The sequence below is a fragment of the Pundamilia nyererei genome, unplaced genomic scaffold (assembly GCF_000239375.1).
Source record: "Pundamilia nyererei isolate P.nyererei 1_Seehausen unplaced genomic scaffold, PunNye1.0 scaffold00035, whole genome shotgun sequence".
Classification (NCBI taxonomy): Eukaryota; Metazoa; Chordata; class Actinopteri; order Cichliformes; family Cichlidae; genus Pundamilia; species Pundamilia nyererei.
The window spans coordinates 4,369,175-4,382,118 of NW_005187436.1; the positions used below are offsets into that span (position 1 = coordinate 4,369,175).

Below are 12,944 nucleotides of genomic sequence, written 5' to 3' on the forward strand. Positions count from 1 at the left end.
GGAAGCGGATGGATTGCAGCCTTATATGGACAAAGCACTGCTTTTCCCAGGGTTTGTGGCTCTGACCCCCGGCATGATGCCAGATGCTGCACGGGCAGCTCCCTGGCGCCACCGAGAGGTGCGAGTAATGCAATGCTGCATGTCAGCTGACGGTCAAGAATTGATTTGATTTTTATTTCTATAGTTTGTTTTCTGGACTCGGCAATAAAAATAAATCTGAGACAATGCTTTTGTAATCGGGGAAGTAAAGCCAAGATCAACATCAAATAAAACAGGCAACAGACCAAAATTTTCAGGTTGATTGCTTGGCCATTTTCTCTCAGTAACTGGTTAACTGGATATTTTGGCAGCATACACTTTAAGACCCAAACTGAATTGGCAACAGCTTTATGGTGGCTTCGGTATTCCAAATCTTACTTTGGATTCACTTTTAGTGTGCAAGCGTGACTGACCTGACCCTAACAGACTGACCTGTATACAGAGAATATGTTTCTAACTAAAGATTTTCTCCTGTAAATCAATGAATCCATTGAGTCATCAATTATAAGCACATAAATTTGGGGCTCGCAAAACACACACTGTCTCCAAACCGAATCAGTAGATGTGGCGACACCCTGACTATCAGTCCCAAGATGGTTGAGCTTGTTGAAACACAGCAGACCTCTGGCACATCTTTTCCAAGGTGCACACAGAGAATAAATCTGCAGAGATTAAACACTTGTGGCGCAGAGAATAACTTATGGCTCATAAACCTGATGCAGATAAGAAGTTAAAGCTGTTCCTGTGGAACGTGAATGACGCACCAGCACATACTCAAGAGTGCGGAGCAGAAATCTTGAGATGGGCCGTTACATGAGGATACCTGGACAGAACTGAGGGCATCAATCCCGCAACTGCCAGGAGGAATGGGAAGAGCAGATTCAGAGACTTTTAGATTAGAAAAACTCCTTCAGTGGGACCTGTGCAGCACCATGCAGATCAATCGGCATTCACCAAAGAACATCAGAGCTGACAGCTCCAGCATCATCTCCTCTGTTTGTTAAATGACTGCTGATGTCAAAAATCTGAAGTTGTGTGACTTGCCAAATCAAAACGCATCGTTTACCTCTTTATCTGAATCAGTCACGGCAGCAGGGAGGGGCAAATTCACAGGTCTGGACACTGGGTTGACACTACTGGGGATATCTGCAAGAGGTCACCCAGCCCAGAACAATACACTGTAGAGTTCTTTCTATGATTTATCTAAGTTGAGCTTTATGATAAAAACTGATGCAGTGACATTTCAACAAATAGGCTTGCCATTAAATAACTGGCACATAATTTGTTTCATGGACATCTATGGCTTTATTTCTTTTTGTATGTAGATTGGATGGGTTGCTACCACATCTGGTAAGAATTTCATGTCCACAGCACCTTTTGAAATATACTTACTTAGAAAAAAAAAAGGTGTTCAATGCGTGTTTGTGCTTGAGTAGGGCGTTTTATTAGAATGATGTTAGACCCCAAGAAACTAATGTTATATTTCTGCTCATTTATTCCACAAACTGAAACTAAAGTTTTTTTTATGCGTTAGTGAATAAAAGCAAAGTAACAGCAGGATGTGACTCAAGCTGCCCACTTGCTCTGATGTCCTGGTGTCCTCACACGATACAAACGAAACAGGGACACTCATAAAAGTGTTGTCCTAGAGCCAGCGATCAAAACCTCCACAGGATACCTTGTATTTAGCCTTACACTCTATTTGAGGGGTTCAATGTATGTGGCTGGTACTGACAGAGGACTGGCGCTTTTCTAGTCTTGCTGCCCAAACAAAGGACTTCAGACTACAAGCTATTTTAAGCACGCATTCATAGAGCCCTACGTTTTAGCTGCCTTATCTATTTTTCCCACAGCCCACAGGAGGACAGGTGCAGCACTGGAAAGCTTAAAAATGCAATAACGGGAAATACGATGGTGATCTTTATCTTTGGAGCTTTTATTAATTAGTTAATTATAACATAAATATAACTGAAAATGTTGTGTTTAGAAAATCCGAACGAGGACAATCTAAGTCTGACTGCTAAAGCAAAGAGAAAACTTTTAGTGTGACTGTGGAGCCGATGGGAAAATGAGGAGCTTTAATTTGGAGAAAGTGACGTGATGCCTCTGGGGAACAGACCGACAATAAACAGTGTTACTGTGTGGCCTGAAGAGTGTGCTGCTGATTTAATTGGATATATGTACGGATAAGATAGCAGCCATTTGAGCCTGTGACATAACCGGTCTCATTAAACTATCAGCATTTAAATAAAGTTTACATTAATGTCTTGCTTTTATGCACAACATGAAAAGTGCACCTGACATCGCCAGTAACACGGAAAGGGCATGCTGTTTTTAACAGAGCATCTGGATTTAATTAACTGACTTTAAACTCCACAGTTAATCCAGCCCATGTTTTACATGAGACCTGAACTAAATCCAGATTTTCTGTGCTGCACGACACAGGTCTCCTCCTACAAATGAGTAGAGCTACTTCATCAACAACTTTCGAGTGCACTAGATATGAAATCTCGAACAAATAAAAGCACATAAAGTTTTGGGTTTGTTTGTTTTTGTTTTGTTTTGTTTCATGAGTTGAGCCCTAAAGAACAAGCGGTTTGGGATCTCGTCCCGCCTGGACTTTGGTTTTCCTGCATTCTTCTTTGTTACAGAAACAGATGCTTCTTCCTTCTCACGTGAGAATAAAACATTCCCGCTTAAGTAATGAGTTTAAGGACTTACTGTACGTGTTTGTGCATGCTGCTGGCAGCAGCGACAGAGCTTTAACTTTAATGTGTTTGAAACCATGATTTTACTTGATAAGGGGACATTTTATCTTTATTTGTGTATTTTTGTTTTTGCGTTGCTAAATTTCAACCAGTGTCTGCATGACACATCTTATGGTTATATTTAGGCATGGCTTGTGACACATAAGTGTCAAAGTCTACACTCTGCAAATGGTCTTACTAACGTGAACCTGTGAAAAATAGAGGGTCCAGGTCCACAGAGGAAAAAAGCATTTGAGATCTACAGTCTTATGTTTGCATTATTAATCTTAATGGTTTTTCACTCCAAATCAAACATTTTTATCATTTAGGTGAAAACTTCCTGACTTCTTGGTTTGATTTGAGCCTTTAAACTGAAGGTAATCTCCTCATCATGTCCTGTGACTCGGACCCTTACATCTTCACCACCGACACCCTCCCTAGTAACCTCCGCTTCCTCCCTCCGCTTGCGAATGGCCACCTGGGCTGGAGGGTGTACAATAATATCATGCACATGGGGGGCGTTTATAATGGGGAGGGCGGGCGCTGCCACAGAGCAGATGTCCCCTGCCCTCTAGCTGTTAAGGTGGAGCTAGAGGAACCTGTCCAACACACCTACAGCCTGGACACCCACAAAGGTAGACTCTCCTGTGCAGGTGTTTTCTCAATGGTGTTGTTGCTGATCTGGTCTCATACTTCTCTCTCCTGTTCTTGTGCAGGCATTTTTATTCACACTCTGAGCTCCGCTAGCGCCACTGCCACACAGTCTTTGTACTCTCACCGACACTATCCCAACCTGATGGTGATGGAGATCCTGCTGGAGCGTCAGGCGACCTCACAGGAGCCTGTCACGGTTAAGCTGGTCAGCTCATTCACACCTCAAAGCAAAGACATCAGGTTTGAGACCGGTCCTGATTACAGAGGAGGCAGGTGAGGCTAACAACATTTTTTTAGTAAAAGGAAAAACTGTTGCACAATCTAAATCCAGCCCTCTCTCAGCCACATCCAGGGACAGACAACCACAGCTGAGTACCCTGGAGGTTCTTGTCCTACTGTGCACCTCATCTGGACCCCCGTGCCCGTGACTCTGATGCTCCCTCCCGAGCACAGCGAGGCTCGCTGGGGTTTCATCCTGGTTGCAGCCAGCAGTTTAGACTTGGCTGAGGCCAGTTTTGATGAGGGCCTGAATCTGATGGCAACTGGTAGTCTGCGTCCATCTCACGAGAAGGCCTGGCAAGAGCTGTGGCTGCAGAGCAAAGTGGAGGTGACAGGGTCTGAGAGCCTCTGCAAGGCCCTGATTGGCTGCATGTTCTACCTCCTCAGCGCTTTCCCGTCCATACATGACACCTCCAGCTCTTTTGGTGGAGTCAGTCCAGGAGGGCTCTCTAATGGTGGAGAAGGCCAGGACTACTGGGGCCATGTTTTCTGGGACCAAGTGAGGCTAGATTCAGCCAATGGCCATGTGTTGTTGATTCTGTTATATGTTGTGTCACACAATGACTCTTCCTTCCTGTGGCAGGACATCTGGATGTATCCCGGGATAGCCCTTTTTTATCCGAAACTAGCCCGAGCTGTGCTGGAGTACAGGGTGGGGACCATAGATGGTGCTAAAGACAACGCCCAAAAGCAAGGCTACAAGGTATAAGACGATCGGTGGAGTGTTTTTGTTTTTTGTTTCTACTGGGTTTTTTTTCTGTTCAACTCTGAAAACAGTACTGGCTACACAGATCAACACACAAACGCACTCATGATGTGGTGGTACTTCAGGGGTCATGTGAGCTCCCTTGTTTGAGGGGGTCAGTAGCCTCGCTGCGGAGTTTTGAACAACCTGTAGACGAGCTAGCCCTTTCTTGTTTAGACAAGTAAACAGGCTGTTACGGTAGTCGAGTCTTGTAGAGACAAAAGCATGTATTATCATCTCGAGTTCACTTATCGACACGATAGATCGAAGTTTTGTAATCTTCCTCAAGTGAAAAAAGCAGGTTCTTACTATCTGATTTAAATGTCCCTCCAAAGAAAAAGCTTCATCAAAAACAACACCCAGGTTTCTAAGGTTATGTTTCTGTGAGGAACCTAAGTCACCCAATCGCCGTTTAATATCAGGTATTGCACTGTCTGGTGCAATAATCAAAAGTTTCTGTTTTGGCCGGGTTTAGCTGTAACCAATTATTGTTCAACCATTGTTTAATGTTGGTTAAACAGTCAAGTTATTCGTGTTAATATTAGTTTCCACCAACAGTGGTGATTCCATTTGGTAGATTTACACAATTTCCACCCAACCAAACTCTCTAAATCTTTGGTTATGGACTAAACAATAACATCCAACATGTTCGTTGTTCAGTTTTAGAGGCTCCCAGGCGGATTTTGTTATCAGAACAGGTCTTAAAACACATTCCTGACACAGGAATTAATATTCCTGTGCAGATATTTACAATAAAGTCCATTAAGACATTTTTTCAAATGTTGTGCTTTTTTTAATATAGGATGTGACATATTAACCTTCTGAATACTTTCACAGTTACCTGCAAGGATGCTGTATAAGCAATACTACAGGTTGGACATATAATCTGTAATATCAAAACTACTCAGAACCAGAGCAAATCTTAATACTATTAAGAGTTTCTGAGGAATTTCAGGCAAATAACTCAGTGTTAGATTGTAAAAAAAACCCCAAAACAAGCAGTGGGTACAACAGTGAGGCAGAAACGACAGATTCAACTGTAAAATCAGATATACTGTAAAAGATAAACAGGACGACTTTGTTGAAACCTGGTATCCTTCCATCACTTACTTGGAAAGAGATTATGATCGTAATAGCTGTTGCGTGTCCTGGTGCATTCAGTGCCCATATTTAGTGGAAAATCCATGTTCTCTTATAATCCTTTTTTTCTTGCAGTTTGTTTTTGTTTTGTTTAACTGTGTGACATATTCTGAGAGTAAGAGTAACAACTGGGATATAATAATGAAAATCCTAGAATAAAGATGAACTTGGCATGAGAATAAAGCTGTATTAACACCTCAGACCCTAGTGGTTGTAATATTTTCTGTACATCTGCACCATTGATGCACAGTTAGTATCTGCTGTATGCTATTGTAGAGCCATATATTTGACTCTCTGTAGGTCCGGCTTTACTTTTTAATAATAACAATCAAACAGAGTCTGAGTCTTCTAAAGAAATATGCTGTTTTACAGGGTCTAAAGTTCCCGTGGGAGAGTGCTGTGTCAGGGAGAGAGGTGTGTCCAGAGGACATTTATGGACAACAAGAGATTCACATCAACGGAGATGTCACATTGGCTTTCCAGCACTATCTCTACCTCACCGAGGTATGCTCGTTCACATCCCCACTCACTGTCCCTCCTACCTGGCGTCGTTAATCTAGCTCTTTGCTTTAGGATCTGTCCATGTTCAGAGAGGGACTGGGCAGCGAGGTCATCTATGGTGTGGCTGATTACTGGGTTTCAAGGGTAACCTGGAAGCCCGAGGACCAGAAATATCACCTAGATGGTACTCAACCTCGTCACGCCAAATAAATTCAGTGCATCAGTTACCCGCTTTAATGAAAGGATCTGACTCACACTTTGGTTTATTTTATATTGAACGTTAACTTCATGTTGTTTCCATTCAGGTGTCATGCCACCCGATGAATATTACTACAATGTCAATGACTCTGTGTACACAAACACAGTGGCCAAGCTTGGGTATTTGTATTCAAGATTAAACTTATAACTATAACACCTTATAACTTATGTCTTATCAATACCAGTAATAATGAAAATATCTTATTTGTCTTCAGTCTTCAGTTTGCTGTTGAACTGGCTGAACTCCTTCAGCACCCTGCGCCCAAGGAATGGCAAGCAGTGGCCGAATACATTAAGATACCTTTTGACGAAGAGCATCAGTACCACCCTGAGTACGACGGCTACATTAAAGGTTAATATTTGTTTCTGTTAAGAAAGAACCTTAAATATTCTTAACTTGATGCTAGAATATCCTCTGGGTGACAAACAGGGCATCCCGTGAAGCAGGCGGACACAGTGATGCTGGGATATCCTCTTGGATTGCCGATGTCCCCAGAGGTTAGAAGGAATGACCTTGAAGCATACGAGCCAGTGACAGACCCTCACGGTCCAGCCATGACATGGGTATGAAAGACACAGCATCCTCTATGGTCACATGAAACTGCTGAATGAACTAAATTTGAGGTTTGAATCTGTGTCAACAAGAATTAACCTCCTTGGACCTGACATTCACATATGTGGACATCATATTTTGTCCCAATAGCAGAAAGAAATTAAAAATGCATGCCATGAAAGAGTTTGGGTCTTAGGAGGTTAAAGTAGTTATTAAGACAAAAGAGGATCCAAATCAGTACTTAATGTACTTAATAAGAAGTCTTACTTCTCAGTGTGGTGCAGTGACTGACTTTTGTGTTCATATTTGAATCAAAACTTTTTACTTTCCTTTTTCAGGGGATGTTTGCAATCGGCTGGCTGGAGCTCGGGGAGGCTGAGAAAGCTCAGCTTTTACTTGAAAAGTGCTTCAACAACATCCAGGGCCCGTTCCAGGTTCCCTTTAGCTCACACATCCACATAAACACACACCTGACATTTACTGGGTGAAAGATTGATTACCTTTCCTCGTAGGTATGGAGTGAATCACCCGATGGCTCCGGTGCAGTCAACTTTCTCACAGGTATGGGAGGATTTCTGCAAGCTGTGCTGTTTGGCTACACCGGTTTTAGGTTAGTTCTTAATCCAGGAAATAAACACTTCGGTGTGTTCAGTCCACAGTGTGTTCACAGTGATACAAAGCTTCACATACTTGTTTTATATCCTAGAGTTCAGAAGGACTGCCTGGCATTCTCGCCACTGCTTCCCAACGACATCTTCGAGCTTTGTGTCCGTGGTGTGAACTACCTGGGTAGCCAGATGGACTGGCTGCTGAGGAAGGAAGAAGTCTGTATCATACTGAGGGAACAGGAAGGCAGTCCAGGCAACACTAAGCCCTGTAATTTTCAAGTTGTCCTGAAGGCATCAGGAACTAAAATCCCCCTCACACCAGGTAAAGCACAAGTTCAAACATGCAGTTTGAACATGCAGCTCTTCAGAGCAAGTTTTATTCATGAAGATAATTTGATAATTTCTGTGTTAATAAGAAACAAACACATCTCACAGTATAGCAAAAAGAAATTATCATTTAACTGTTTATATGGGGACACAATATTGATAAAGTGAAAAACATATGAATCTCATAATCAGGGAAAAAAACTTCAAGACTGTGATCTTCTCCAGCTTACCTTATCTAGGCTGGAAGTGATGTCAAAAAATAATGTGTGGGGCATGAACTCAAAAGCATAGCCTGCCAGAAAAAGATTTGTGTGCATACCTGAACCTGATCCAAACTTGTATACGTCTATATTTTCAGGGCAGCCGGTAACTTTCCCTCGAGAGCCCGGATACGTTTGCAAACTGATTTCAGCTGCTTCCTGCTGGCCTTTCTGAAACCTGAGCACCGATCCTCCGAAACATTTCACATGCTGACATTTGAAAGCATATTATTTGTTTTTATTATATTTTGCTTGATTTACTAAATGTATGGAATAAAGAAGGGCAGTATTAATTTAAGTCCCCCAGCAGCTACGGATCTGAGCAGGGCAACAAATGCAGTACTACACTGATGGATTTGTGTAATATTTGTGGACTTTTAAAGTTAATTAAAAAAATACAGAGAAACTTTGAGTCTAAATTACTGAGTTATTGAAGTTTGTGATGTCAAAGGAAATATGATTATCAGAGTTATTATAATTACGTATTTTTATTTAGTGTTTTTGTTTTAGTTTTGAATCTCTTCCTTTCACTTTAGTTCAGAGCAGCTTTGACATTTGAGTTTATGTATATTTTTTATATTTTATGTATGCTAATTGTCCTTGATCAAGATGGGACTCACCAGGCACCGCATTGTAACAATATTATCACTTGATTTAACTCACGATATGATACTATAGCAATTTTAAACATTTTGTCATATGCAGAGTATTGCAGTAACATTTACTGTGATTTACCAACTGGAGTATTATCAGAATACAAGCCGCTGGCAGCCAGTTGAGTCGAGTCCCCTCGAGTTTGTTTGTTAATCAAGACTCAGACATCTGGAGACTGATGGCAACATGTTCGCCATCTGTCTGCATTTATAAATTAGACAGCAATTATTTGCAGACCTTCAGCAATCTGTCTGACAGTGATTGCAGTCAGTCCAACTCAGACTGCAGTTGTTTGCAGGAATGCATAATGTGATCAAATTAAACAAATCACCAGCCATCAATTTCTTTTATAGGTTTAAGGAGGTTGGTGTTTAATTTTCACTCATGTGACTAAGCCAATATCTTGAATTAGGAGATAGACTGGTCAAACTAAGTGTATAAAGTGTAGGATGTTGTTTTGTTTAACTGATTTAATGTAAATTTGCTCTTCCAAGGTTCCTCAGGAGATGTGGTGCGTGAAAAGGGCCCTCCTTTCTGCAGTGTTTGAAGAGTATTTTAATTTATTTGAAGAGATATAGATATTTGGTGTCTTTGTATTGATACATTATCACCGTGTAAAATATTGTGACACTCCCTAGTGTCTCTCTACTTGGGGATAATGAATACTTGCACCATCTCCTTTGACTACATTAAGAAAAGACTAATTTAGGGAGTAAGTTTTAGTGAACTATGTTAATTTGCCTGACACTAAGCACATCCACACTTTTTAATGTTGACTGTTAGATGATTAGAGTTGTAGTTAGATATGCCATGCAAAAAAGCAAAACACTAAACAACTTACAATAATTAAAATGCATTATAGACTTTTATTTATGACTGGAAGGATGAGGGCACAAGAGTATATACACAATGCATTTCTGTTTACTTTGACTTACAGACTACCATGACCTTTGTAAGATTCATGACTTCAAGCATCCTGTAGCTTTGCTTCCTGACAGGAGAAAACTATTTCCGTCTGCAGGGGGGAAAAAATCCAGAGGAAGGTCATCACTGTTTACTTGAAATACAATTGTGTCGTCTTCTTGATTTAGGCACACTAGAGTGCTTGTGTTGTGTGTGCTTGCGACCCTCTACCCTTTAATCGTCAAATCCCCTGTGGTAAACTATTATATAATCCAACACCATCTAGAGTCTTAGGTTTTTCTGATACTGCGCACATCCACACTTTCCATCCAGATGTTTACTAATAAGAGCCAGCCGAACTCTAAACCCACAGTTTCCAAGCGTGATTTTAAATAATAAAAAGGAAAAAGAACGAAACAAAGAATAAAATACATTTCTCTAAACTGATCCACTTTGGCTATATTGCACTGTCATTCCTGCATGTTTGAGTGCTGGAGGGGCGGACCACGACAGATCTCCGATTGGTCCATTTAAATCTGGGCAGCGCAGTAACTCCGCCTTGAACGTCTGCTCGGGTTCGCACGATTTGAGTTCTCGTGTCACGAATTTCGGCACTCCGCCTCATCCCTAGCTATTCTGACCGGGGTGAGCTCCGCCCATGCAAATATTCCAATCCACAAATCGAACGCCTCCCGGGGTCACAGCGCTTCATGATTGGCTGGAGAGGTTTGAACAAGTTATAAACGGTTTCAGCGGGACAGTTTGTAGGGTCTCTGTTGTCTTCTTGGGTATTCATTAAAGTGGGAAGCTCCTCGTTTTAGCAAATTTGTCTTTTACGCAAGTATACTATTGATGTAGCTTTTTAAAAGAACGAGCCGTCAGAAAAGTGAACATCAAAGGTAAATATTTTGACATTATAGACAATGTTAGCTAAGGTCATCAACGTTAGCTGGCAAACGTGGTACTTTTAGGACACGGCAGAGCAGCTATCAGTAAAACGCGATAAAGATGTGTTATATTATGCGGATGTGTCTTAAAATTACTGTTGCAACAGTCTTACGGTAGTATTTAAAATAATATGCGTGCACTTTCTTAAGTGTTTTGTGTTAGCTAACCTAGCTTGTTCATTTGAAAACGTTGGGCAATGTTAATTTTGTTCACTTCAATACATTATTCAGTGCTTTTGGAATATTTAGCTCATGTAATGATGCTATTTTTATGGTATCTCAACATGCCAGGTTTGCAATAAGATATTAAAAACAAATCTCTTGGTCGACAACACTGTTAAATACCCACCGACCTTAATTGTCATATAGTGTAGTCGCGGAAGTGGAAAACTGTGCACTGTTCAAGTTTAGTATACGTTATCAGGAAATCCCACACATTAGTTAGTCTAATATTACTTGTATTCTTTGCACAGCTGTCCAAAGGTTAAAGTCTTATTGTAAAACGTTTTATTCTATAAAACAGTTTTTTAACAGGAACGATAGATGGATGGATGGATGGATGGATGGATGGATAGATATTGGTTATTGAGATGGAAAAATGGTTAGTGCGTTAATCCTTTTAAAGGAACTCCGGGGTTTCTTTTTAAGCACATTTGGTTCGGTTATTACCCGTGTAATACTTACATTCAGTGGCTACTTTGTTAGGTACATCTTGTTAGTACTGGGATGGACCCACGTTTGCCCCCAGAGCTGCCTTAATTTTTTTTATAGCATAGATTCAACAAGATGCTGTAAACATTGCTGAGAGAGCTTGGTCCACACTGACTTCAAAGCATAACACAGGTGCTGCAGATCCATGATGTGAATTTCCTCTTCAGCAACATCACTAAGATGCTCTACAGGTTTGAGATCTGTTGCTTGTTTGGCCGTTTGAGTGCAGTGAACTCACTGTCATGTGCAAGAAACAAGTTTAAGATGAATTTAGCTTTGTGACCACTGTCAGAAGAGGAGTACACTGTGGCCTTAAAAGCATGGAAATTGTAAGCAACTGGTAACTGGGTGAAGTGTGGCAAGAAAATATCCCCCATATCCTCACCAGCCTGAACCATCAATGGATTTGTGCTTCCAAGTTGTTTTCACAAGATTCTGACTGTATCATCCAAATGTTGCAGCAGAAATTGTTGACTCATCTGATCAGGCAATGGTTTTCCAGTCTTCTTTTGTCCACTTGTGGTGATCCAGTGGAAAGTGTCGCCTCTGTTTCCTCTTTGTAACTGACAGGAATGGCCCCCTGTAGTCTTCTGATGTTGTACGGCATTTGCTTTAACACTGGATGAGTTGGGCATTGAGAAATGTGTTTTTTTTTTTGTTTGTTTGTTTGTTTTTTTCCCACGTCGTAATTGTAATGAGTGTTTATTTGAGTTACCTTTGCCTTCCCATCACCTTGAACCAGTCTGGCTAGCCTCTTCTAACCTCTGGCATCAATAAGGCATTGTCACCTAGAGACCTGCCACTCACTAGATAATTTCTCTTTTTCAGGCTATTCTGTTCTTCTTTCTATGTTGGGAGATCTCAGTAGATCTGCAGTTTATTGAAATACTCAGACCAGCCATTTTTCACCAATTGACATTAATTATAATATTGGTGCATTTTATTTATTGGTGTGTCATATAAAGGAATTAAATATGTCGTCCTAAAACTGATTTAAAAAAAATCAAAACAAAAACACTACAAACAAGAACAAAGAAAAGAAATGCAAAAAATATTGAGACAATGAGAAGGATTTAAAAAAACAAAACATTGCTGCATATGAAACATTTCCAATAAGCTATTTTGAAGAGGACATTTCAAACGCTGATGGTGCCCCAATGAACTAAGTAGATTCCCAGCTACATTAGGGCTTCATAAGTCCTTGAATAAGGTGATTTAATGCTTTAAAAGGTATGGGTAAAATTTTAAGATTAGTAATTATTTTCTCAGCCAAACTGTAGCTGTTGCTCCGTGTGGGGCTGCTTGAAACTAAGGTGACTCTTAACAGCTGATCCATAATCTTGGAGAGGGGAGAAGAAAGCAAGATCATAGCATAAAGGTTTTCAATTTTCCCCCAGTTCAAAACTGGTGTTTGGGAGGTGACTGTACATAAGCATGATTTGGAAAAATTGCATTTTCCTCTCTTTGATAATGTACTGAAGCTTCAGTACATTATCAAAATGTACTGAAGCTTCAGTACATTATCAAAATGTACTGAAGCTTCAGTACATTTTGATAATGTACTGAAGCTTCAGTACATTACATTTTTCCCCCATATCAATTTAACCTCACTTAAAAA

The 12,944-nt window shown here is 40.7% G+C and overlaps 2 protein-coding genes across 4 annotated transcripts in view; both read left to right on the plus strand.

Annotated features, from left to right (window-relative positions):
- Window positions 1-2,485: 2,485 nt before the first annotated feature.
- On the plus strand, window positions 2,486-8,517 carry pgghg (protein-glucosylgalactosylhydroxylysine glucosidase). 2 transcript variants are annotated; one of them, XM_005730118.1, is made up of 14 exons: window positions 2,486-2,714; window positions 3,116-3,421; window positions 3,503-3,713; window positions 3,783-4,218; window positions 4,303-4,422; window positions 5,977-6,108; window positions 6,178-6,289; window positions 6,411-6,483; window positions 6,579-6,715; window positions 6,794-6,927; window positions 7,255-7,350; window positions 7,429-7,526; window positions 7,623-7,846; window positions 8,210-8,517. In XM_005730118.1, exons 2-14 carry the CDS (start codon window positions 3,178-3,180, stop codon window positions 8,284-8,286), a joined length of 2,094 nt encoding a protein of 697 aa, XP_005730175.1. In that variant the 5' UTR covers window positions 2,486-2,714; window positions 3,116-3,177; the 3' UTR covers window positions 8,287-8,517. The 2 variants fall into 2 exon arrangements, with proteins under 2 accessions (XP_005730175.1, XP_005730176.1); XM_005730119.1 differs by lacking the exon at window positions 8,210-8,517 and having other exon boundaries at window positions 7,429-7,477; window positions 7,623-7,756.
- Window positions 8,518-10,377: 1,860 nt separating this feature from the next.
- incenp (inner centromere protein) overlaps window positions 10,378-12,944 on the plus strand; it is a 13,167-nt gene continuing 10,600 nt past the window's right edge. For both annotated transcript variants that reach the window (XM_005730120.1, XM_005730121.1), the window contains exon 1: window positions 10,378-10,567. The gene's annotated coding sequence lies outside the window, so the exon portion shown is untranslated. The remainder of the gene's footprint in view (window positions 10,568-12,944) is intronic.

Excerpts from the sequence above, each read along its gene's own strand:
- pgghg (XM_005730118.1), top strand. The coding sequence starts at position 3,178 with ATGTCCTGTGACTCGGACCCTTACATCTTCACCACCGACACCCTCCCT. Across the intron at positions 6,109-6,177 it reads ACTATCTCTACCTCACCGAG|GATCTGTCCATGTTCAGAGA; the intron begins GTATGCTCGTTC and ends TCTTTGCTTTAG. Across the intron at positions 6,716-6,793 it reads GTACGACGGCTACATTAAAG|GGCATCCCGTGAAGCAGGCG; the intron begins GTTAATATTTGT and ends GGTGACAAACAG.